Source organism: Myodes glareolus, chromosome 19, assembly GCF_982192425.1.
Source record: "Myodes glareolus chromosome 19, mMyoGla1.1, whole genome shotgun sequence".
In the NCBI taxonomy this organism is placed as follows: Eukaryota; Metazoa; Chordata; class Mammalia; order Rodentia; family Cricetidae; genus Myodes; species Myodes glareolus.
In genome coordinates, this window is record NC_142044.1 from 57,485,836 (window position 1) to 57,512,821 (window position 26,986).

General features: G+C 39.5%; 1 protein-coding gene across 1 annotated transcript in view; it reads left to right on the forward strand.

Moving 5' to 3' along the window:
* Tmem117 (transmembrane protein 117) overlaps positions 1 to 26,986 on the forward strand; it is a 420,695-nt gene that overhangs the window by 216,587 nt on the left and 177,122 nt on the right. Inside the window, exon 4 of the mRNA XM_085678775.2 lies at positions 11,077 to 11,176. Within this exon, the coding sequence (XP_085534901.1) occupies positions 11,077 to 11,176 (100 nt within the window). The remainder of the gene's footprint in view (positions 1 to 11,076; positions 11,177 to 26,986) is intronic.

Below are 26,986 nucleotides of genomic sequence, written 5' to 3' on the forward strand. Positions count from 1 at the left end.
TTCAAGATATCATTGTTTTTTACTGCTAAGTAAAACTCTACTGTATATATGTTCCACACCTTCTTTAACCATTCTTCTATTGAGGGGCACCTAGGTTGTTTCCAGGTTCTGGCTATTACAAATAGTGCTGCTATGAACATAGTTGAACAAATGCTTTTGTGGTATGATAGGGAATCTCTTGGGTATATTCCCAAGAGTGGAATTGCTAGGTCTTGAGGGAGGTTGACTCCCAGTTTCCTGAGAAACCGCCACACTGATTTCCACAGTGGCTGCACAAGTTTGCATTCCCACCAACAATGGATGAGAATTCCCCTCTCTCCACATCCTCTCCAGCATAGGCTATCATTAGTGTTTTTGACTTTAGCTAATCTGACCGGTGTAAAATGGTATCTCATAGTTGTTTTGATTTGCATTTCCCTGATCGCTAAGGATATTGAGCATGACCTTAAGTGTCTTTTGGCCATTCGGAGTTCTTTTGTTGAGAATTCTCTGTTCAGATCAGCACCCCGTTTTTTAATTGGGTTAATTAGAGTTTTATTGTCTAGTTTCTTGAGTTCTTTGTATATTTTGGAGATCAGGCCTTTATCTGATGAGGGGTTGGTGAAGATCTTCTCCCAGTCAGAAGGTAGGCTTTTTGTCTTACTGACTTACTGTCTTTTGCTTTACAGAAGCTTCTCAGTTTCAGGAGGTCCCATTTATTCATTGATTCTCTTATTGTCTGTGCTACTGGGGTTCTACTTAGGAAGTGGTCTCCTGTGCCTATGTCTTGTAGACTACTTCCCACTTTCTCTTCTATCTGGTTCAAAGTGGTCAGATTAATGTTGAGGTCTTTAATCCATTTGGACTTGATTTTTGTGCATGGTGATAGATATGGATCTACTTTCATTCTTCTACAGGTTGACATCCAGTTATGCCAGCACCATTTGTTAAAGATGCTTTCCTTCTTCCATTACATACCTTTAGCCCCCTTGTCGAAAATCAAGTGTTCATAGGTTTGTGGGTTTATATCTGGGTCTTCTATTCGATTCCATAGGTCGACTTCTCTGTTCTTATGCCAGTACCAAGCTGTTTTCAATACTATTACTGTGTAATAGAGTTTGAAGTCAGGGATGGTTATACCTCCAGACGTTCCGTTATTATATAAGATTGTTTTGGTTATCCTGGGTTTCTTGTTTTTCCATATAAAATTAATTATTATTCTCTCAAGGTCTGTGAAGAAGTTTGATGGGATTTTGATGGGGATTGCATTGAATCTATAGATTGCTCTTGGTAGAATAGCCATTTTTACTATGTTGATCCTCCCAATCCAAGAGCATGGGAGATCTTTCCATTTTCTGATATCCTCCTCAGTTTCTTTCTTCAAAGACTTAAAGTTCTTGTCAAATAGGTCTTTCACTTTCTTGTTCAGAGTTATCCCAAGATATTTTATGCTATTTGTGGCTATCATGAAAGGTGAAGTTTCTCTGATTTCTCTCCCTGCTTCTTTATCCTTTGTGTATAGGAGGGCAACTGATTTTTTTAGTTGATCTTGTATTCTGCCACATTACTAAAGGTGTTTATCAGCTGTAGGAGTTCTTTGGTAGAGTTTTTGGGGTCGCTCATGTATACTATCATATCGTCTGCAAATAACGAGAGTTTAACTTCTTCCTTTCCAATTCGAATCCCCTTGATCCCCTTATGTTGTCGTATTGCTATTGCTAGAACTTCTAGCACTATATTGAAGAGGTATGGGGAGAGTGGACAGCCTTGTCTTGTTCCTGATTTCAATGGAATGGCTTTGAGTTTCTCTCCGTTCAGTTTGATGTTAGCTGTCGGCTTGCTGTAAATAGCTTTTATTATATTTAGGTATGATCCTTGTATCCTAAATCTCTCCAACACCTTTATCATAAAGGGATGTTGGATTTTGTCAAATGCTTTTTCAGCATCTAATGAGATGATCATATAGTTTTTTTTTTCAGTTTATTTATATGATGGATTACATTGATGGATTTGTGTATGTTGAACCAGCCCTACATCTCTGGAAGCCTACTTGATCATAATGGATAATTTTTCTAATGTGTTCTTGGAATCGGTTTGCCAGGATTTTGTTGAGAATTTTTGTGCTGATGTTCATGAGTGAGATTGGCCTGTAATTCTCTTTCTTGGTTGTGTCTTTATGTGGTTTTGGTATCAGGGTAACTGTAGCTTCATAAAAAGAGTTTGGCAATGACTCTTCTGTTTCTATATTGTGAAATACCTTAAGGAGTATAGGTATCAGCTCTTCTTGAAAGTTCTGGTAGAATTCTGCACTGAAACCATCTGGCCCTGGGCTTTTTTTGGTCGGGAGGTTTTTGATAACCGCTTCTAATTCTTCGCGACTAACAGGTCTATTTAGATTGTTCACCTGGTCTTGATTTAACTTTGGTAAATGGTATTTATCTAAAAACCAATCCATTTCTCGTACATTTTCCAACTTTGTGGCATATAAACTTTCATAGTAAGATCTAATGATTCTCTGAATTTCCTCTGTGTCTGTTGTTATGTCCCCCTTTTCATTTCTGATCTTATTAATTTGGGTGTTCTCTCTCTGCCGCTTGATTAGTTTGGCTAGGGGTTTGTCAATCTTATTGATTTTCTCCAAGAACCAACTTTTTGTTTCGTTGATTTTTTGGATTGTTTTCTGTGTTTCTATTTTGTTGATTTCAGCCCTCTGTTTGATTATTTCCAATCTTCTACTCCTCCTGGGAGAGTCTGCTTCTTTTTTTTCCAGAGCTTTCAGGTGTGCTGTTAAGTCTCCAATATGTGCTTTCTCCATTTTCTTTAATTGGGCACTTAGTGCTATGAACTTTCCTCTTAGCACTGCTTTCATTGTGTCCCATAGATTTGAGTATGTTGTGTCTTTATTTCCATTAAATTCAAGGAAGACTTTAACTTCTTTCTTTATTTCTTCCTTGACCCAGGGATGATTCAGTAGTTGACTGTTCAACTTTCACACATTTGTAGGCTTTCTGGTGTTAGAATTGTTATTGAATTCTAACTTTATTTCGTGGTGATCCGACAAGACACAGGTGGTTACTAATTTTTTTTGTATCTGTGGAAGTTTGCTTTGTTACCGAGTATGTGGTCAATTTTCGAGAAGGTTACATGAGCTGCAGAGAAGAAGGTATATTCTTTCCTTTTTGGGTGGAATGTTCTATAGATATCTGTTAAGTCCATTTGATTCATTACCTCTAGTAATTCTATTTTTTCTCTGTTGAGTTTCTGTTTGATTTACCTGTCCATTGGTGAGAGAGGTATGTTGAAGTCTCCTACTATTAGTGTGTGTGGTTTGATGACTGCCTTGAATTCTAAAAGTTTTTCTTTTACATAAGTGGGTGCTTTTGTATTAGGGGCATAGATATTCAGGATTGAGACTTCCTCCTTATTAATTGTTCCTGTTATGAGTATAAAATGTCCATCTACATCTCTTCTGATTGATTTTAGTTTGAAGTCAGTTTTGTTAGATATTAGAATGGCCATTCCTGCTTGTTTCTTAGGTCTGTTTGCTTGGAAATACTTTTCCCAACCCTTTAATCTGAGTAGATGTCTATCTTTGTGGTTGAGGTGTGTTTCTTGTAAACAGCAGAATGTTGGATCCTGTTTTCGTATCCAATCTCTTAGTCTGTGCCTTTTTATAGGTGAATTGAGTCCATTAATATTAAGTGATATTAATGACCAGTGATTGTTGATTCCGGTTATTATTTTTTTTGTGTGTGTAGTAGAGTTTGTGTGTTTCTCTTCTTTGAGTTGTGGTTGTGAAGGGTCACTAAATGTCTGGGTTATTGTAGGCAGTGATGGCAATGTTGGATTCCTTGGGTTGCAATTTTCCTTCTATTACTTTCTGTAAGGCTGGATTTGTGGCAACGAATTGTTTAAATTTATTTTTATCCTGGAATAATTTGTTTTCTCCGTTGATAGTGAACAATAGCTTGGCTGGGTATAGTAGTCTGGGTTTGCATCCATGGTCTCTTAGTTTCTGCAGTACCTCTATCCAGGATCTTCTGGCTTTCATGGTTTCCATAGAGAAGTCCGGTGTAAGCCTGATAGGTTTACCTTTATAAGTTACTTGACCTTTTTCCTTTGCAGCTCTTAATATTCTTTCTTTAATCTGTATGTTTTGTGTTTTGATTATTATATGGCGAGGGGATGGTTTTTTTTGATCCAGTCTATTCGGTGTTCTGTATGCTTCTTGAACCTTCATAGGAATATCGTTCTTTAGATTGGGAAAGTTTTCTTCTATAATTTTGTTGAATATATTTTCTGGGCCTTTGATCTGCAGTTCTTTTCCTTCTTCAATCCCTATTATTCTTAGATTTGGTTTTTTTATTGTGTCCCAGATTTCCTGAATGTTTTGTGAAGAGAATTTGTTGGATTTGCCATTTTCTTTGACCAGAGCATTTATTTTCTCTATGATATCTTCAGAATCTGAGATTCGTTCTTCTATCTCTTGTATTCTATTGGTCATGCTTGATTCTGTAGTCTCCGTTCGTTTACCTAGGTTTTCCATATCCAACCGGTTCTTGGTTTGTGTTTTCTTCATTGCCTCCATTTCAATTTTCAATCTTGAACTGTTTCCTTTACCTGTTTGATTGTTTTTTCTTGGTTTCTCAGGGTATCATTCACGGATTTACTTATTTCTTCAAACTTTTTGTTATATTTCTCATCCATTTCTATACTCATTTCTTCAAACTTTTTGTTATATTTCTCATCCAGTTCTTTAAGGGAGTTATTCATATCCTGTTTAAGGGACTCTATTGCTTTCATAATGGCACTTTTTTTCACTTCTTCTGGGTTCTGGGTTCCACTTCTTCTGGGTGTTCAAGTCCTTCTATTGTAGGGTCCTTGGGATCTGGTGTTTTCATGTTGTTTTTCAGATTGTTGGATGAGGTCTTGCCTTGGCGTCTGCCCATCTCTTCGTTCAAATGCTCTTTATTGGAACTTCTGGTACCGGGTAGGTTCCCTTGTTGGGCAGGGAATTCACTGATAGAATGCCTACCTTTCCTCAGGCAGGCTATTGAAGTACAGGCACTCCCTCTTTCCGGGATGTGCTTGCAATGCAGGCCCAGCTGGCAAGGCAGCTGAGCTGGGGAAATATTATGGTCCCAGGGGGGAAGGGAGAAATATAGGAATTTGTACCTGGATGGGAGCTGGGATGGCAGGCGGGAGGGGGGAGCCAGCACTGCAGTCTGACCTGGGAGTCTATGGGGTCGGGGAAAGCCCAAGCTCCTCCTCACCAGGACCCTGCCATGGGCCTGAAGCAAACTCCATGAATTCACTTTTTAAAAGTTTTTATTATCTATTAATTATACTGATTTATAAAGTTCAGTGTGATATTAATGCACATGTGTATATATAATGCATATAAATCTCACACTCTTTTAATAAACATGCATGATTTTTCTCAATGTTGAATACTGTTTTCCAGGTATTGAGGGCAGAAGCTGGGTTGCTGAATCAATAGCTTTCCTTTCCTTTTGTTAAGTACTTGGAACAAGCAGCCTATACTGAAAAAAGTATTTTTAAACTCACAGTTGTGTGTGTTTTAGTATATGACATTTGTCAAGTAAACCATCTTGGCGGTCATATTTAATGGAGTCAAGTTCCTGACCTCATAGCCCATTGTCCCCCTCAAAGGCGTACTTCTAGTGATGTCATGACATCCTTAGGTACTACCTTGTCAAGGTTCCGCCATCCCAGGGGCACTATGGGCTGGAGATGAAGCCTTCAACAGGACGACCTTTGCTGACAGCACACCATAGCAATTTCAAAACTGGTTTCTAGTTTCATGACTTCAGCTCTTCCACTGAGGCATATTTCTTTCTCAGAAGTTATTATAATGGCATGAAGACTCTACAAGTGAGAAATATTCTAGGAAAATAGAAGACTATTTAATTTCATATTATAAATAATTATGAGCAGATATATAGTGGTGATGACAGATAGTTGAAGAGAATTGAGAGCCCTTCAGAAATAACTTTAGTGATTAATAGTATGCTGAGAGTCAAGGCAAGGAAGGGATTGATATTGTAATAGGGTGGCTATTTCTCACACAGATGGAGTTTGCTGAGTAGGCTGAGGTTTGGTAAGGAACAGAAGGAGAATTGATGTATTGTGTGAATTAAATTCAGGGTAGGTTTGGTCAATAGATGTATAGGTATATGTGTGTTGTCTATATAGACATCAGAAGGAAAAGAAGGCTAATGTCAGGAAATTTGAGCTGGCAGGCTATCAGTGAGCCTTGTTAGGATTAGGTACACTTTCAGTCATTCATGGGCTCTCTAAAAACTGTCTGTGCTATCTATAGCATGACCATAAGCAGTTTTTCCATAGCTTCATAGCTGTGGTCTGACCAGGAAGCTTTTATATGTGTGTTGAGCTTCACCAAAATCTTTTAATAGTCAAAACTGAGATGTTTTGAGTAACAGTATCAAAGTATGATTATTTGGATCATATTATTACGGACATACAGAAATTTAGAAGAGGCTTATACAATGATATATGCTTACTTCCTAGCAATGTGTGTTGATGAATTTTTACTTCAATGAATTAAGAATACTTAAAGCTTTTAAAAAAGTATTTCTTTGTTTGACATAGAGTTTTGCTAGCGTAAGTCAACTCCTTACTTGTGATTTACTTGTGTATCAAGCCCCCAATCTTGTTTATGTTGCCCCAAAACGATTGGGAGAAACAGCTGTGACATTATGAATCCAGCTGGCCACAGATGGATCTGCAGTGGAGTGTGAATCCATATTGAGGTGGTGATATATGTTTATAGCCTCTTGTTAAACTTTCAAAGACCCAACCCTAAATCACCTGGCGCTGACTATACCCATTTAGTATAAATAATTGGTGAATGTGATTGGAACTTTTAATGTTAGTGTTCAGGACTCGCACCTGTAAGGCCAGTTCAGCTTACTGTACTTTTATTGAATATTTGGCTCAGCTTGCAGTCTGTGCAGTGCAGTCGTAGGGCACCTAAGATTTGGATATGGTATAGTCCTAGTGGTTCTTGTTGCTGAACTGTTAGGATAACTACTCACCTTTCAGCGGTGCTGTGTATTGGAGTCTCCACATATTTGTAATAGGTTTCCCTGGTTTAAAGCTTGACAAATATTAAAGTTAAATTCTAAGAAATTAATTTAGAAATTTTACTAAGAAAGCAGATGAGTATGCAAGAGTCTGTAGATCTATTAATAGTGGAAATACCAGCCCAAGTGCACATGATGTATGGTGGAAATAATCAACTGTAGTACCAAACAAAACTTAAATTATAAATGCATTCTATCAATAAAAACTAATTCTGAGCCACTGAGTATGTGAAATTCCACAATTTCAGGTTTTTTTTTTACAGTGGTCTTCCTTCTGGTTAAAATTATTGAAAGGAAAAAATAATCCAAGAATTATTTCCTTCAGAATCCAACAAGGAAACATGGATAAATGTTAATTGATATGAAAGCAAATGAAGTAGTTGTTGAATGTGTTTCTGTCATGTCTGCACATGTGTAATGTATTTGTCAAAATCTATGAAAATAATAATAATCACAGGTCTTCATACGTCATTTTATATGTTCCTCTTTCAAACTTTTGGCTCTTTCATAAACTGTGCTACTTTGTATTATAGCAGGCAGTGCCAGATATGTTCTTATAGCCACAGGGAAGTACAGTAGCTACACCTCCTCTCATATATGACACAGGGAAGTGCAGTAGCTACACCTCCTCTCATATATGACTCAGGGGAGTTGGGACAGTCATCCTGCGGTGAAAGAGCTACAAATACAGTTTGGGAAAAAACAAGCACACCCAGTAAGCCAAGGTTTCTTTCTATTTTTAAGATTTATTAATTTATTAGGTATCCAGTGTTCCTACTGCATGAATACCTGTATTCCAGAAAAGAGCATCAGGTTTAATTATGGGTGGTTGAGAGCCACAATATGGTTTTGGGGAACTGAACTCAGGACCTCTGCAAGAGCAACCAGTGCTCTTAACTACTAAGCCATCTCTCCAACTCCAAGTCAAGGTTTCTAACATCTTCCTCTGTATATAATGCTTCCATCGTTTGAATACCATTTTGTTTTGTTCCTAAGGTTTAATACCCATGGCATATGAATATGGATATTCCATACATATAAGTTAAGAAATATTAAGGATCAGTTGCTTTATGAAGACAGCATTGTAGATGCTTGGTGACTAGCAGAGAACAAAAACTTTGCCCTATCTCACTGAAGCTTATTATGTTTAAATATGATTTCAATCTGGTTTTCAGTGATATAATCATATTTCTTGTTATCTTTTCATTTTTAATAACCAGCAGATATCATGAATAAAATGTATACAGGATCTAGCTTATATTTACTTTTTCAGAAGAAGCTCATTCCTTTCTCTGTTGGAAGAGTAGCATTGAAACAGTGTAATCCTGTAATAAAAGGACATGGGGAAGGCTGATTTTCATGTTTATCAAGGATACTCCCTCTCTCTTTTGTTCTTTAGGGCTTTGTATTTTCTTAGCTCATACTTTGTAATAAGATGTGATCTATACTAGTCTTCTTAGCATAGACTATGACAATATTTTTCGCGTTACTTAGTCTGTGTCAAGTCCCCAAAGACATTTAGAATGTGACAAATGACTTGTGCTGTGTCCTATTCTGAGTTCTTCCTTCCTCACCAGAATTGTAGCTCTGTAATAATCTTACTGCAGACCACTGAGGATATTCTGTGACCAGGCCAAGCATGCTTTTTGTTTCCTTACCTACAGAATAAACAAGTATCCCAGGGAAGGTACACCTAATCATTCCTCAGTCTTCTCCAATGTGATGCACCAATTTCCTGAGTCTACATTGTTTAATTAATTCTGATATATTTAAGCCGATTTTAGAGGGTTTAATTCTTTTAATTATAATTAATTAATTTTTTTTTTTTGCTTTTCAAGATACAGTTTCTCTGTGTATCCCTGGCTGTTTTAGAACTCACTCTGTAGACCAGGCTGGCCTTGAACTTGGAGATTCACCTGTGTCTGACTCCTGAGTGCTGAGATTAAAGGTCTAAGACACCACTTCCTGGCTTAAAAACATTTTAAACTTAGATTTGTTTTAGTTTTTCTTGACTGGATCATTGATCTGCTGCAAGTGTATTCAGGCTATCCACGGAAACAAAATATGATGCATTCTCTTGCACACACACACACACACACACACACACACACACACACTGCACCCTGAAGTTTATATTGTGCCTTAATGATTTTAACTCATTGGTAAAATTGGAAGGGAATAAGATGCTGTTGAGCATATTCATCAAAACTGTGTCATTGGAAGTGTTGGACAGTTCCAAAGTTGATACTTCATAGAGCATGGCTTTCACTCCCCTGGAGCTATTCAGGGATGGTGGTGCTGAACTGGGTAGCAGCAAGCTGTACAACTTCACTTGGGAGCTTTTAGCTTGAAGAACAGTGAGTGTCCAGTGCATGATGTGAACTCTGAGTAGTGGCTAATGCTACTGTTGGTTTCTTACTCTGATTCATCTTCCAAGACTTTACCTCTTTGCTGTTTACTGAAGTGCAAAGTATATTTTCTTCATTTTTTTAATCTTCAGTAATACTTGCAGGAGGAAGGTATAGCATAATGGCTAAGAGTCTGTGTAGGAGAGGCAGGAGTGTTTAAATTCTACCTCTACTGATTTGTGAAGTGCTTACTTAGAACAAGTTGCAGAACTCTTGATGTTGATTCAATGTCTGTAAAATGCAAATAGTAAAACATGTTAGTGTAAGTAGATGAAAGTTGATGGATGTACGCTACTTAAACTACAACACTGTGAACATGGAAGTTCTTGTAGTTATACTTCTTCTAATATAAAAATTTAATAAAAACTGCAAGTATTGCATGAAAACTCAACACATTTCTAGACTTTCCAACAAAATTGAATGAAAATTGTAGAGAAAGAATTATTTTGAGTATGAGATTATGTTTGTTTAAAAATTGTTTAGATAACCTTTTTTTAAAGCAATGGCATCATAACTATCGAAAATAACTCCAGAAAATTAAATAACCAAATTAATGATGTTTTCCAATTCATCAATTTCAAAAATCTACTCTAAAAATTTCAGTAGATAAACAACAAGCATCCTATTATCTACCAAGACTAACCCAAGGAGAAGAGGTTTTACCAATACTGTAGATTATATGACATCATCACTTTTAGGAAAAGAGATAAAATTGAAATTAAAATAATCAACATGAAAAATCTTAAGGGTTAAGAAAAATGGGAGAGAGAAATTTGATTCTAAGCAGTTATTTATTTGCCCATGTGATATTGATTGTCCCAGTTTCTCTAGAGACATGAGAAAATAATAATTACTGAAAATTTTAACAAGAAAAAGTAGAAAAGGGAAGTGCTTCTTTCAAGACAGCGTGGTATTACCCCTGATGTCATTGTACAAATGACTGTTTCTCCCTTAGTTGTAAAGAATATAAATTTATCTTATTACAAGCAAATAAGAACTAGCTATATAAAAAATAAAGTGGTACATTAAACAGTCTGGCTTTTGTGTTTCAGTAGTAATTGAAATCATACATATTTGAATCAGATTTTACATTAGTTCACTGTGCAGATATCGTTCTTAAAACCTGACAGCATTCTGAACATTATCCCGCTGAGGCCTTGCCCAACACCTTTCCAATGAGGCCTACTTGGCAGAACACCTCTTTACTCTCAAGCTCTCTGTCAAGAATTGTCCCAGGTCTGCTCACACTTGAGTGAGTGTGAAATGAGGTCTTCGCTGAGCATTTCTGTTCAAATGTTCCAAAGCTGATGTTAGTCTTGCAGCTGAAAGATGAACACCACATGCCAACGGTGAAGTTCCCAGTCAGTACTTAAATCTAATCAAAACCGCCCCCAAACACTGTTCAAATTCTTTCTTGCCTTTGCAGATGTATAAACAAGTGTGGGTGTGGTGAGGTGATAGCTAGGGAGCTGGTTGAGAGGGGGAATAAAGTGTGTGGCTGCAGTGGGAGGCGTTGACTGGACCACTCTCTGACTGGGCAGTGCCTGTGTTTGTTTCCACAGAGCATACATCATCACAGACTATATGGGCATCCGCAATGAAAGCTTCATGAAACTAGCTGCTGTAGGGACCTGGATGGGCGACTTTGTCACAGCCTGGATGGTAAGAAAATTTCAACTTCTCTCAGTTTGAACAAATGTTGAATGGAAGGTCGGTGTGTCATGTTGGAAAAAATGTTATGGGAAAATAATTACTAAATGTTTTAAGAACACACACATATAAAATCAGTGTTGAAAACTAATTATTTTTTGTACAGATTCGATTTTTTTAATCATAGATTTGTCTATAGATTATATTCAATATCTGTAGTCCTCAGAAAACAACTAATGCAATCATAATATTGATGATGAATCTCCTCTAGGAGATTACATGTGTGTGTATATCTGTGTATGTGCATGTATATCTGAGAATACAAATGTATACATGCTTCTTAATAAAAAAGTCCTCCCTATGAAATTCTAAATTATCCTTTGGAGACCATTGTTTTGACACACAGTTGTCAGATAATGTTTGCTTCTGAAACATCTGTCTCAGAATACCATCTGAAACATTCTTTAGGTGCTCTCTAAATTTGATTTTCCCACTGAACCACTAACTTACTGGTAACTAAGAGTTCTGATAACTCTGTTTTTAAAATTTCACTTTGTCTTTTGAGAAATTCACATAGCTCTCTGTAATAGCATCAGTTCTGTTGTCTTCTCGCCTCTCTGACTCGTCCCATACCTCTGCCCATTTCTCCTCTTGAATTCATGACTTCTAGATTTATTATCATTGTATGTACATATATACACAACCTACCATTGCCTATATGTACATGGGTAGAGGGCTGACCACTTAGGCTGTTGGACACATTATGAGAGACAATACTTTAAAGGAGGTAGACAATATTCTTGAAGATCTCTTCTAAGGCTATCTTTTGACGTTCACTTGCATGCGTGCACACATGCCATCATACATGCCCATCCCTCCCCAATAGACTTACATGCAAACTCAAATTCATTTAAAAATGATTTACTTTTAATAATTAAAAATAGTGATCTTAATAGGATATTCATATAGTCCAGGCTACATCCTATCAGGAGTTTTCGTTTCCATTAGGAAAATCTATTCAGAAGGAGGTACATGTGCTGGAAAATAATATACTTGAAATTTGGGACAATAGCTTTTGAGGAAATTCTACATTAATTCTGATTGTGATTTTTACCATGAATCTGCTAAATGAAATGGAAGTGAGAGCTGGATAAATGTTTTAGGAAGGAGGACTCTCTGACCTTGACACTCATGCTTTGACCTTGCAGAAATAAGATACACTGCACAGAGGCCCCATTTGCATATTTCTCAAATGGATTTAATAGTTTCTATTTTTTGCCCTACGTCGGACTTAACATATTGAAGTGCATAGCAGATGTTAGAACTTCACTGTTGCTGCTGCACTGCTTGCCTGGGTCTGGTCCATTGAGTGACTGTAAGGGCAGGTCACTGAGCCAAGCCTCATACTGCCTGGACTTCCTGGCCCTTTGTGCATCCTACCATATCCCAGGCCTGGGTTCAGATTGTTTTGGAGTTGCCCTCACAGTATCAATGTTGAGGTAGGCAGGTGGTGTGGCCCACCACTTCCTGGTTTTGTTCTTGACAAAAGTCAAGAGAGAAGCAGACAGGATAAGAGATGTAGGAAAATCGTTCTGCAGACTGGAAGCTCATGCCAGCATTTGATATGAAGTCATTTGCTGTCTTCATGGTCGCATCACTGTCTATGCCCTGTTTCTACCCAGCTCCAGCCGTTTCCTCAGTGTGTCGCCTGGATTCCCTCTAGAGCTTTGCCTTTGTGTTTTTTCGATTTGAAAATGAAGCCCACTTGCTTAGGCTCCTTCAAAGGAGTGTGTAGGGTGTAGCTTGGACCATTAGCCCTTTCTGGATGTATTTCTCATGCCGTGCATGTCTGCCTTTTTGCATGGGTAAGGTGAACACAAAGAATTTCATGTAGCCTGTGGTCCTGTCTTTTTCTCAAGCTCTAACTCAGCTTTACAGGTTACTGTCTGCTCCTTTCATGCCTCCTGTGTCTACTAACACAGCTAACCTAGCTCTTTCCTCTCCCGTAGATCGCTGCCTTATTAGAAAGCTGGAAAGGGATTGGGGATGAAGAAACGTGTGTTTTAGGCTTAACCACCGAGTGTAGACTTGAATCCCATGAGCCACTCCTCTCTTCCTTTCAGCAAACTGGGGCAGAGCCCAAGGTCTCTTTTTGCTTGTGCTCTGTGAAACGTTGACCTTTCCCCACTAGACTCAGGTAGAAATGGCAAAGTAAATGTAAGCTCCTGCTTTGCAAACACAGCCACACAGGGAGAATTCCCAGAACGCTGTTTCCATTCCCACTCCTATTCATTGGCTAGGCAGTAACTTTCCAATAAATATTTATGTGCCTACATGTGTGTGCATTGATAACACTTTAAAAGTAATATTTTTCCTCATGAGAGGAGTCTCAGGTAGCTTTGACCTTCGTGTGTATAGAATTCTCAATATGGAATGAATATCAATGATGAAGGTGACCTTTGGGGAAAAGCAAGCGACTTTTTACATTAAAAATCATAGGTTAACTCTCAATGCATTTCTGCAGCAAAGGAGTTTTCTTTTCTGGAAATAATTCTAAACTTTTCCATGGTTTATAAAGGCTATCAGGATTGATTTGATCCAAAGACAAGAGTTATCTCAAACATTGTGTGATAATATCCCTGTTCCTCACATGACTGAGTGTCCAGCGATGTCCTGGCTTTGCAATAGGTCTTCCATGTAGGACAAATGTGTACAAAGTCCAGTTAAGCCTACCGTTTTCTTGTTGTCTGTTAAATAGTTTTTCATTTTAAATAAAAGAAATGCATAAAGCAATGAGATTTACAATTCAGCACTGGGCCACACTGTTGCTATTTGGAGGAACAAAGAAGAATTGTGTCCCGAAGACCCGTGTGCAAACCAAGAAGACCCGTGTGCAAACACTGGCTACCTTGAGCTGCAGTTTCTTGTGTCCACTGCTCTGTGCCATTCAGTGATCCAGTTCAGGACTCCAGCTTCTCCATGCCCTGTTCAGCCTCCGCTGAGGGCGAAGGTGGCCAGGCTGCTGTGGAGATCATCCATCGTGCGGCTGTTGCTTTTCATTTCCTAGCAGAGGGGAGAGGCTCCTGCTGTTTATCTTCAGCTAAACATTTCCTTTCTCAACCCCTGCTCCCTCCTCCCTCTTTGCTTTTTTGTTTCTAGCAGTAAATAGCATGATCCATGGCATTGAGGAGCCTGGAGGTTCCTGTGAAGTAAGGAGGGAGGCGCAAAAGACGTGACAATGAGCCATGCCTGGTGGAGACAGTTGTGTTAGTGCATCATGAAAGCAGCCTTCCTTCTGAGAGCCACCTGCTGTGCACATCCCTCTGAGGATGTGGCCTGGAGGTGCGGCTCTCTCTCTGGTCTGTGTGTGGGCACTCTCACTTTAAAAGTTTATTCAACTCTCATATGTTACATTTCTCTTCCTTCAACTCCTTTGAGTCCCTCCCCACCAGCTCCCCTTTCCACCATATTCACTTCCCCATTTCCCTTCAGAAAAGAGCAGGCCTCCCGGGATAGCAATGTAACCTGGCATGAAATGCTACAGTCAGACCAGACATTGATCATCATGTGGCCACAAAGGAAAGCTTCTTCCCTGATGTGATGTCACAGACACATCGGAACAACTTGGTCACCTGTCCTCTAACGTTATCTTCATTTCCAATGCTTATTATGTCGTCTTGTTTGACATCATGTTTGGTTTTAATGCAATGCTTTCTTCAGTGTTTTTTCAACCTAGAGACCCTTATTCGATATCTACGTGTAGGCATGCCTCCGGGTTAGTAAAGTGCAGCCTCTGCATTCGGACTAGGCCAGGGAAGAAAAGTGTTCAATTTCCTTCCTGACTTCTGTTTCGGCTTGAGCAAGAATAAGATTTTAGGGGAAAAGGTGGTTTTATTCCTTTATTATCATTTAAGAATTTCATACATGTATACAATATGTTTTGAACCGTCATTCCCCTCCTTCCCCTGAATTCATTCTCTGTGCCCCCAGCCCTTCCCCCAACTTCACATGATATTTTTTTTTAAAAAAAGTGAAACAGAAAGCCCGTATAATACTCTATGGAGTTCAGTTAGCATCTCCAAGGAAAGCTGACTCTCTCGGCAGCCACCCATTGCAGTAGCTCCTAGATTCAGGAGGGGCTTCACGACTCGCTCCCCATGCATGTTGGGATTTCTGTTGACTTGATCCTATGCAGGTCTTTGCATGCAGTTCTACCATTGCGGATTCATGTGTGCGGTGGTGCCGTCATGTGTGGCAAATTCTGTTTTGCTTCAGGCATCCACTACCTTTGAGTCTCTCAATCTTCCTGTGCCCTTCCCCACTGTGGTCCCTGAGTCTTTCTGGGTAGCGGAGTCTGACATAGATGTCCTCTGTAGAGCTGAGCACTCCACAGTCCCTTTCTCTCTGCACACCACCTGCATGGGTCTCCGTGTCATTCACCATCTCCTGTGGAAAGAAGCTTCTCTGCTGAGGCAGGGAGAGACACTGTTCTTGGGGTATAAAGAAAGAACTTAGGGGACAGTTTAATCCTCTATTTCCCTAGCAGAATAATTCTATTATGGCCTCCCCAATGCCTGTGCCTAACCAACCACAGGTTTTTGGCCCAGTTAATGGTATCAAGCGTGAGTTCAGTACTGTGGATTGGCCTTTGATCAAATCACAAAGTAGCTGGGAACTTTTCATGGCGACGCTGAGGTGGTGGGCGAGATCATGATGAAGATAGATGCACTGGCGGCCGGGACCTCACAGAGGCAGTGATGATTGCAAATCCCATACTTGCTACAAGAAGCCGTGCACACAGAGGAAGCTGCAGATGCTCGGGGTGAAGAGCAGAAGCCATGTGGTCCAAAATAGTGGTGAGAAGAATAAACAAGGTTTTCTTGTGGAGAAAGGCGTCTAGACCCACGGCAGCCGCTGTCAAGAAAGGACCATTTTTTATTAAATATCAAGTAGAACTGGAGAGAGGAGGGCAAGTCTATTTCAGGACGCACTTGAAAATTCAAGGGAGACTTGAGTTTCTTACAAGTAAAGGAGAGAAGAATATTCCTGGACTGGCAGATACTACTGTGCTGCAGATGATGAGACCTAAAAGAGCTATCAGAGTCCAAAAACTTTCCAGTCTTCCTAAAGAAGATGATGTCCACCAGTATGTTGTAAGAAGGTCAATAAGCACAGAAAATAAGAAAGGTCCCAACCCAAGGACCAGAGTACCCAAGACTCAGCTTCATATTACTCCATATGTCCTCAAATATATATGCTAATATATTACTCTGTAGAAAAAACTGTTCTAAGAAAAGTAAGGAGGGGCCGCAGAATATATTAAACCGTTAGCCAGGAGAACGAAGAAAGCCAAAGAAATGTGTCAGCAACAGATTGCCAAGAGTGTAGGCTGTCCTCTCTGAGAACTCCTATTTTTGAGTCTGAGTACAGTCAAAAACAAGTCTTTAAGAGTAACAAATAAATGATCATACCTTAAAATATAAGAAGGTAGTTGGTTATTCCCATAAGATCCCTGGCACTATGTACCAGTGAACATGTCTTGGTAGGCCAGCCGTTGTTATGGTGTGCAGCTATAACTACCACAGCTGGGTAAGAACTTTGGCTACCTTTCTACTCTAGTAGCATATGAAGAACCTTTAATCACTGGGAAAGCTCGTTCATAAGGACGAAGTGGTTTCTTTTATGGACAGTTTGCTTCTCTATCTTAACTGTGTTTGCTTTATATATAAATGTTTATTAGCTATCTAAATATTTGAATGATAATTATCATTGTTACCTTCTTTACTGATATATATTTTCTACTTTTCCAGAAACTCTGAATTTCATAATTAATACTTTTATTATTATTATAAAAAGCTGTATCTTTTTAAACAGAAGGTGTAAGCACTGCCTTTTTCAACTAGAAGCTTCTTGGAGGGAGCAGATAGCAACAATAGGTCCACATTTATGTTCCTAGCATTCATCATGGAACCTGACATCAAGTAGGTGCTTAAGAAATGTTCAGGGAGGCTCAGGGAACATTGTAGATGGGACAGAGAGGATGTAAGGGCCAAAGAGTGTGGACAAGGCTGTGAAACATACTTTACACATGTCACGGCTGTTGCACCATGAACTAATTGAGCAGTTGTGGTCACCTGTTCCAGATCAAGACTGTTTAAATTGTAGCATGGGGTGGGGAGGAGCTTCCACGACCCATTCTGACTGGGAAGCTACTGAAGGAGAGTCACTTTTTTTGAGGACAACACCACTGATAGGTTGTCCATGCCTTAATGTGGGACTCCAACCGGTGCATCTGTGGGCATCGCTGATTAGACTCAATGGGGTATAATTTTTTTGAAGAACAGAGGTTGGGAGGGAGATGTGTTTGGGGAACTCAGGGAAGTTGAAGAGAGGGAATGGGATGTAGACATGATCATGACACAAAGTGCATGTGAACTCCCACCCATCCAAGGATCTATGGGCATTTGATAGCTAATGGGAGAGGGAAAGTGAGCTTTCTCCAGTGTAGTGACACTGTGTATATCAGTCACTCTACAGGGCAGGCCCCATGCTCAGAAGTGGTCAGCCAACAGAAATTGGACTCCACATTCTGTTTTGCCTTTTTTTTTTCTGAGACAGGCTTTCTCTGTAGCTTTGGAGCCTGTCCTGGAACTAGCCCTTGTAGATCAGGCTGGCCTCAAACTCACAGAGATCCTCCTGCTTCTGCCTTTCGAGTGCTGGGATTAAAGGCCTGTGCCACCAGCGCCCGTCTGTTTGCCTTTTTTTTTTTGAGAAAGTAATTTTATTAAATTATAAAAGTTTCCATTTCCGCCCCTCCTCCCAACACCCTCCCACTCCCCCCACTCCCTCTCCATCCCTAAGAGCAGTCAGGGTTTCCTGCCCTGTGGGAAGTTCAAGTACCTCCCCCCTCCAGAGGGAACATGGGTGAGTAGAGAGGTGGGGGAGGATCTGGGAGAAGTTGGGAAGAAGGATGGATAGGATAAAGTATATTGTATGAAACTCTCCAAGAATAAGTAAAACACTTTAAAAATGAAAAAGATATATGTTATATACATGTTTAAAATTTTCAAAGAAAAATATTTAAAAAAGAAGTGCTTATTGAAACCAGGCATGGTGACACTCACCCGTATTATGGTGTTCTGGAGGTGGAAGCAGGAAGCTCAGCAGTTCATGGTCATATCTTGCTGTAGAACAAGTCCCGGATAAGACTGGGTTACATGAAAACATACTTTTGAAGAAACAGATAGTCATAAGAGAATATAAGTGCTGTTTCATTTTTTTCCTCATTCAGTTTTGTGACATCTCCATAGCAGCCATTCTGGAGAGCTGGGGAATGTGGAGGGAGGAGAGCTGCAGGGTGTCAGGGACATTTGGTGCCAGTGCTGCCTCCTGCTTCCTCACGGCCCTTTCATCACAAGCTGTGTGCCTGCTGAATGTGTTTCCGTTGCTATGTGGGGACACGTTTGTAAGGAGACTTGAATGGATGCACTAGACTGTCAGTGGAATTCTTCCCGAATGGTGATGTAAAGGGCAGTGTAAGCAAACCCGAGACATGCAGACTCTGCCTGCATGGTCCTCGAATAGTCATCAGTGCACGGTCCTGCCCCATCTGTGGGAAGAGGCAGTTGGATTGAGATATGTCTCTTAAGTCACTTGAGCAAGGAGAGAATACTACGTAGAGGGAATTGGTTAAGCTTCGCTGGAGACATAGATTTAAATGCTGCTCCATACTTGATTTCTTATTCTCCTTCTAGATTAAGGTTTAGAGAACAGAACTGTAGGAGGAAATGTTTCTGAAGTGTTTGAAAATGCAGGACTCTTTTTCAGTTAAATATAGAAAACAAAATAAAATTTATAATTACATGCATATAAAAATCTAAAATATGGTAAGTTTTTAATTGTCTATGCTTGTTACTAAGGAAGGAAAGAATGAAGGAATGTGTGATTTTCATTTCATCAAAATAAGAAATACCTTTAGATATGTTTTTTAGTGTAGGGGCTTGAGAGATAAGTTTATTCTCTTTTTTATTTTTAGATTTAGTTATTTATTATGTATACTGTGTTCTACCTGCATGTATGCCCGCACACCAGAGGAGGGCACCAGATCTCATTACAGATGGTTGGGAGCCACCATGTGGTTGCTGGGAATTGAACTCAGGACCTTTGGAAGAGCAGCCAGTGCTCTTAACCACTGATCCATCTCTCTAGCCCCAAGATAAGCTTATTTTTAAGAGCACTTACTGCTCTTCCAGAGGATTTGGGTTCAATTCTTAGCATCCACATGATGCCCACATATCTGTAATGTCAATCTTCAGGGATCTGATGTACTCTTCTGGCTTTCATGGGGACTGCATGCATGTGGCACACAGACATACATGCATACAGCAAAACACACATACACATAAAAGAAAAAAGTTATTTTGATATGTTGCTGTATTTTGGACTATTCCTAAAGATCCAAAATTATCAATGAGCAATAACTGGAAAACAACCAGCATCAAGTCTAGCTTACTATTCTTTCTGGAACCGATCTTGATAATTTGTATTGTAATGGATGACAGTTTTCTATTTCTCTTTCTCTGATTGTTTAAATGACAAAATAAAAAGCAAAATTTAATTTTATTTACCCCTTGAAATAGAGTAGCAATTACAAATTTACTGAACTTTATAGAAGAAAAGAGTTTAAACATGGAGAAGAAGGAAAGAATGAACAAATTCAGTGAACAAGCAGATATGACAAATGAAAGAGTGTAAGCCAGATGTTTAGCCACTGGAGCTGGTCCCAGGAACAACTGGTCCTTGGGAGCTTTAGCCTGCATTTCCCACTGTGTTTTCTCCAGGTAGGCGTTGGTGTCCTCTCCAACAACCTAATGTTGGGTTTGCACAATTTGTATGCCTACTTTTATTATTTTATACATTGAAGATGAAAACTGGCTTGAGCATTTAATTATGTAGTTTACCACATTTCCGTAAAGTGCGATTCCATAGGGGGAATCGCACTCCAGGGGGAACTGGGAGTACACGATTTATTGAATGTTTCCTGCTCTAGTGGTGGTGTGAACTCGGGTGAGTGGGGCCTGAAAATGAGGCAGACTAGAGCCTCATACAACAGCCAGCTTTATTCAGAGCTTCAGACAAGTGACATGTTGAGGGTTAAGAAGAGTCACCTGAGAAAGTATGCAGTCACACGGATAAGCCACACATGACAAAAACATGTCACGTCGACATATGGATTACGTCAGCTGAAGTAACTGACTCTTTTCCTCTATACCTGGGAGGGGCATGATATCACATTCCACAAACAATTCCATGGTTTTTAAGAAACTGGTGTCACAAGTCCCTTGTCTTATTTGCTTAGAGTTTTCTTACAAGCGTTTAGAAATCTCATAGGTCTCCACTCTTGGACTATATTCCAACAATTGAGGAAATGTTCTTCATGGGAAATTGGAAAGAGAAATGGGAGGGAGAAAGGGAAAAAGGGAGCAGAGACTTGATCATGTGATCTCGTAGAGGCCCACCAGGAATTTGTCATGTTCTGGAAAGGGTGACAGATCTAGACAGAGCACCAGCATAGACCCTGTGTTCCCTGCTGCCTACGTTTTCAATCAAAACAACAACAACGAAACCTTTCAAACACCGACAGTTTGATCATTTGATGGAGCTAAAGAGTGTGAGAAAGCAATTATTTTATGCATTTGTTTTCCATTCTTTAGGAAATATAGTGGGGACTTGGTGTGCTCGTTCTGCTTTAGTATGGATAAATATTTTAATGTCACTGTAAATATTTTAGCTTTGTATTTCATGTTTCCTTAAAAAATAAGTACTCACTAAAAATTAATAAGTCTTGAGGGTCTAACCTCAGATAGCATCACAAATAAATCCACAAGCCATTTAATTTTCAGGATTGCTGGATTTAGAAATTATAGAGTAGGTCATTTGAGAAAGGCTTCCTTAGTTTAAGAAGTGTGATATAATGTCTAGATGTTTAATAATAAAGCAGGGAGTATGGTTTTTGATATCAGTCTTCTAACCCTAATATCTCTACCTAAATGTAAAAAATTTGTCATATATAATAAATGTATTATATTTAATTATATTAATTTATTAAAAGTGTGTGGATATCCTATACTAAAAGCATGGAAGCTACTTGTGAACTTGAGGGATACCGAGGACATTTCTTATAGACAGACATCACCACCATAGCCAGGACTTATTCTGATGTTTTCTTTTCCAGCCCCTGCTCAATTTTTGATTCCTTAGTTCTGTTATGCTTTCTTTCTGTTTCCTGGTTTACGCTTCCTCAGGCCATTGCCTCCTTCGTCCACACAATCTTTATGACTCTCCTGCCATAATGTTCTGTGCCGATTAAAATAACATCTGTCCATCGTTTACCTGGTGGAGTTGGATGAAATGCCAGGAAACAATGCTGTCTGCTTTGTCCCTCTGAGGTCAGTAGTGTAATGCAGTGAGGTCTAGTTGTTGGTATTAGTGCAGATGAAAAGTTTTAAAAAGCAGCTTTTTTTGTTGTTATTTTAGAAAGAGTTAGAGGTCCTCTCCATTCATTCCTTAAACTTTAGTCTCCCATCTATGACTCTGTAGGCCCAGCAACACTTCAAGCATGTCATTTATTATTTGGAGTAATGCTTTACATGGTGATTTATATTTTATAATTGTATGTTGCATATGTTTAAAATAATGTTTACAAATTAATATACTCATACACATATGCACATGTAAAATGAGGTTTACATGTAACCATACTATATAAATACTAATATGATTATGTATTACATGTGATGTAATATATATATAACAGGAATACAGGTACATTAAATAGCATATTGTATAACACATAAATACATATTTGGCAGTACTTTGGATGACAGAATGCATTAAATGAAAGGTGAAAGAAATGACGAGTGGAGTGACCCATTACTCACTGTGTTACAAAAGAATCACTTATTCCTCCTCTTCCTCCTCCTCCTCCTCCTCCTCCTCCTCCTCCTTCTCCTCCTCCTCCTCTTAGTTCCAATCTTAACTAATATTTAACTGGTGCTCATCATTCCCTCATTGCCTTTACATATATGTGTTTTCCCACTAAGTAACCCAGAGTAAGATTGGCCTGTAATTCTCTTTCTTGGTTGAGTCTTTGTGAGCTCACCAAGGACAGTTGGACTGGGACTGAAAGAGCATGGGATCAAACTGGACTCTCTGAATGTGGCGGACAATGAGGGCTGACTGAGAAGCCAAGGACAATGGCACAGGGTTTTGATCCTACTGCATGTACTGTCTTTTTGGGAACCTAGTCTGTTTGGTTGCGCACCTTCCTGGACCTGGATGGAGGGGGGAGGACCTTGGACTTCCCACAGGGCAGGGAACCCTGACTGCTCTTTGGATTGGAGAGGGAGGGGGAGGGGAGTAGAGAGAGGTGGAGGGGAGTGGGAGGTAGGGAGGAGGCAGAAATTTTTTAATAATAATAACAACAACAACAATAATAATAAAGTAACCCAGAGTAGACACTGAGCTAAGGGAGGATATCTTGCCCCGTATCAATGCCACATGGATAATAAGTATGGAAATTTGCTTTGAACCCAGGGAGTATGTTTCCACATTCTGAATGATTTCAACTACCACAGAACAATCATGACCTAATTTGGGGGGAATTATTTTAGAGTAGACGTTAATACAGTGTGGGATAATGGAACAAACAGCGCTCGAGTTATTTTTCTTCTGCTAGCCTGTCCATTAAATTGGTTGAGTTTTGTCATCAACCAGAGAGGCAGATTAGGGATCTTCCCAGGCACACGCCGATGCTACGATAACATGTAATCAAACCATTACTCTTCTCCATTGTGCAGTTCAGCTATACTTCTGGTTCCCTTTGACAAATGTGGTGCAAAGTATGTTTTCTCTAGGATTGGCAGGGTGTTAAGACTGTATACTGACTAACTTTACTTAAGATAGATGCTGCAATTCCTAGGTATTTAAGTGTTGAGTGTTTTGTTTATGTGAAATTGCTGTCCTTTGGCAATTGTTCACCCCAAGGATTTGGGTAGTACTTAAGATTTTTATGCTCAGAGAGTATACTGCACTTATAGTTAGATGTTCTATAAACATCAGAAGGAAATTTATAGCAATGAAGTGCTTTGTGCTTAGGTTTTTGCTGTTATTGCCTTATAAAAGCTATTACATCAGGTTGCAAGTGTATTTGAGTGAATTATGATAAGAACTGGTTAAGGGAGCATTCTCTTTCTCTTTCTGTCTCCCTCCTTCTCTCCTTTTAATCCCTTCCTCTCTCTTTCTCCTCCTCTTTGTCTTCCATCTTCCTTCAGTTTTTTGATGCTATCAGTCAAACCTAGAGACTCAGGCAAGTTAGGCAAGCATGCCTGCATTGAGCCATGCCCACAGCCATAAGAAAAAGTCCATTAAAACTACACGGATAGTAAATAGCCTTTTCTGATAGCATTTGCCTGAAGGCTGATAGAAAACAATTGACTTCCTTTTGTTCCCTGGCTGCTGAAACATGTTAAGGGTTTCAGTAGTCTAACAAGTGATTCTACAGAACATCTTAAGTCATTTTCAGCCCAATACAGTACAAATGAGGGGTCAATTAAGCTTGCATTGTAATTACTTACTAGTCTAGTGCAACATCAAATAACATTTCTGAAGGTATCAATTAAAACAGAAGATAAAGTCCACTTCAGTAGTTTCCTTGATGCCATAGACCTGAGCCAAAAGAAAGGTTAGGACACCATGTGTGCCAATTAAAAAGTTCCAAATTGCTTTGCTTTGACACCTGACTAGAGGACATAAGAAGAGTGATTGCCTTCGAGCTTTGTGCTTGAGACGGAACCTGGAGATAAGTCATTGTTTTCACTGAAAAGAACAGCACGTCTCTTCAGGTTTAAAATACATCATAAAAGATAAAGTGAACCCGTAGCTATGGAAGAAAAAGGAAAGCTTACAATTCTAGAGATCTGAGCACTTTTTGCCTGATATACTTTATAATTATCCCAATTTCTATTTGGCATAGAATGATGATAGAATTAATGTAAAACTTTTTTGACAGCTATATGTATAGATTTTTTAGAACTTGAAAATTTAGAAAATAAAAGTTAGCAACAAACCGCTTTTAGCCCAATCCAATGCTAGATATCCATAAATAGTTCAATTTTGATTGGGTAGAAACCTTTTAAATAGAAGAATAAATGTTCTTGGGACCTGTACTAGCTGAGTATCAGGCTCTCTATGGCCAGTCTTGTTTTTGAAACAAGAGATGTCTCTGCTTGACTCTGACCTCCGGTCACTCATGAGACCTAGGACTGTAAAATGAAAAGGGATCCACATTTAGTACACACTTTGGTGTTTTTTTTTTCTCAGTGCCTCCTGATACCTTATTTTTGACTCTATTCAAAAGATTTTTATGTGATAAGACCACCGAGTACATTGTCTCTACACATAATTTTTAAATACATCAAATTTTCATGCTGTGGAGCTGCAGACTGTTAGTATCTAAAGCTTTATTGAAGGTCTCTCACTCATCACATTATTCCCTTGACAAATGCAGATTGTGTTTCTGTTTAATTCCCCCCCGATGAGGGAGAGATCCCTGTGACAATGCACTGAACAAGTAACATATGTCCAAGCCAGTACCGTATAGCACTTTCCAGCTGGGAGATGCGTCCTGTCCATAGGGTTTGCTGTCCTGCAGGCCATGTTCTGTTCAAACCATCCTATCTAGGTCCCCAGTCTGTTGTAAAAATCTGTTAAGTAATAGTGGCTTTCTGGGATAATTTTTGCATAAACAATCATTTCCTGAGTTGCAGATTCAGCTGCCGTCTAGGTTAGGCTGATAGAGTGAAACTGTGAGTGTAGTGAGGAGCTGCGGGCAGACCTGCTTTTCATTCTGCCCAGCTCCCGCACAGCTAGCTTAGCCCTGGAAATAACAACACACAAATTGTATTCATTTAAACACTGCCTGGCCCATTATCTCTAGAGAGTTAGCTATTGGCTAACTCTCACATCTTGATTAACCCATTTCTAATAATCTGTGTAGCACCACGAGGTGGTGGTTTACCAGGAAAGATTCAGCATGTCTGACCTGGTGGCTGGCTCCATGGCGTCTGCCTCATTGCCCTCTTCCCATCATTCTGTTCTGTTTACTCCGCCTACCTAATTTTCTATCCTATCAAAGGGCCAAGGCAGTCTCTTTATTAACCAATGAAAATAACACATAGACAGAAGACCTACCTACATCATATGATACATTTGCTATGCAATGAGAGGGGGCCATGTTCCCTGCAAAGACTCTTTCAATGTACTGTAACACCCAAATATCATTACAGCCAAGTACGATCTAATGTTAGTATAATTTTGGCCTCCAGCACAGCAGAAAGACCTCTGTTCAATGCCATTTCAAAAAAAAAATCCTCTGAGTTTTTTAAGTTTTAAGTTTTTTAAGTCCCAAATACTTCTCAGCGTTAATGACCTGACTGAGCATATGTACAAACAGATACTCCCTTTCAAATGGAATTCTTCTGTTGACCCAGCCCACGCAACTTTTAAAAACTATTTACTATGTATATGTGTTGGTTTTTTTTTTCTGTGTATTAGTGTTTTGCCTTCATGTATGTATGCACACCACTTGCATGGCTGGTGCTATTGGGATTCAGAAGAGTCTATTGCATCCCTTGTAACTGGTGTTACAGATGGCCGTGAGCCACCATATTCATTTTGGGAAAACAAACTCATCTTCCATCACTCCATTTTCCAGCCTGTTTCTTGTTGGATCCACCTTACAGCACCTTCTTATAGGTGTGTCTGCCTGATCTTCCACTATGAGGTCTGCAGGTGGCTGTGTCTCAGGCCTCTGAACAGAAGCTGCCGGTTCGAGATGGTTGCCATGTGGGGGTAGGCAGGATTCCAGGTATCAGAGAGCATGCAGGAGAAGCCACAGAGTTGCTGGATACCCTCATTTGTAAAGCCCTAGGATAATAGCTGCTTTATACCGCTCCAGGATGCCAGGGCTTTAGAGTCTTCATGCTTGGATGATGGACACGCAGTTGCCTATTTTTACAGGTTGGCGTTCCAGGTTTAGCTCCCATCAAATTCTTTTTTGAAAGGTGATTATAAATAGCCATAGTAGCTACTTTCTGTTCCTGTGATAAAACACCATGGCCAAGGCAATTCATAGAAAGAAAGGTTTAATTGGACTTTTAGTTCCAGAGGGGTAGGAGTCCATCAAGGTAGGGAGGCATGGGCACAAGCAGCAGTCATGGCGCCAGAAACAGAATGCTGAGAGCTCATCTCCTTTACAGTAATCACAGAGCATACTGGAAATGACACACGTCTTAAAACTCCCGGTGACACACTGCTTCTAACAAGGCCATGCCTCCTAAACCTTCCCAAACAGCACCATGAACTGGGGACCAATATTCAAATATATGAGCCTATTGGGGAGGCATTCTCATTCAATACCACAATGGCAGACTGCTTTTTCTTAGTGATTAGCACAGACATGGTCTGTGTGTAAGCCAGAAGGGAAGGAGCAGACCTTGTTTTATGCTAAAACAGGGTTTCATTAACATAGAAACTGATCCATGACAGGACCACTCAAGGAACTGTGAGGAAATAAACTGGTAGGAGTCACTTTGGAGCATTTCCATCCTACTGAGTAAATGTATCTTTCCTCTAAAGGGTTAGCCTTGCCTGATTTGTCATGGCCACTAAAATTCAGGAGAGACAACAACGGAGAAGCAACAGCAGAATCTTTGTACCGCTTAGCACTTATCCACCCAAACATTTAAGGCTCAAGTGGGCAAA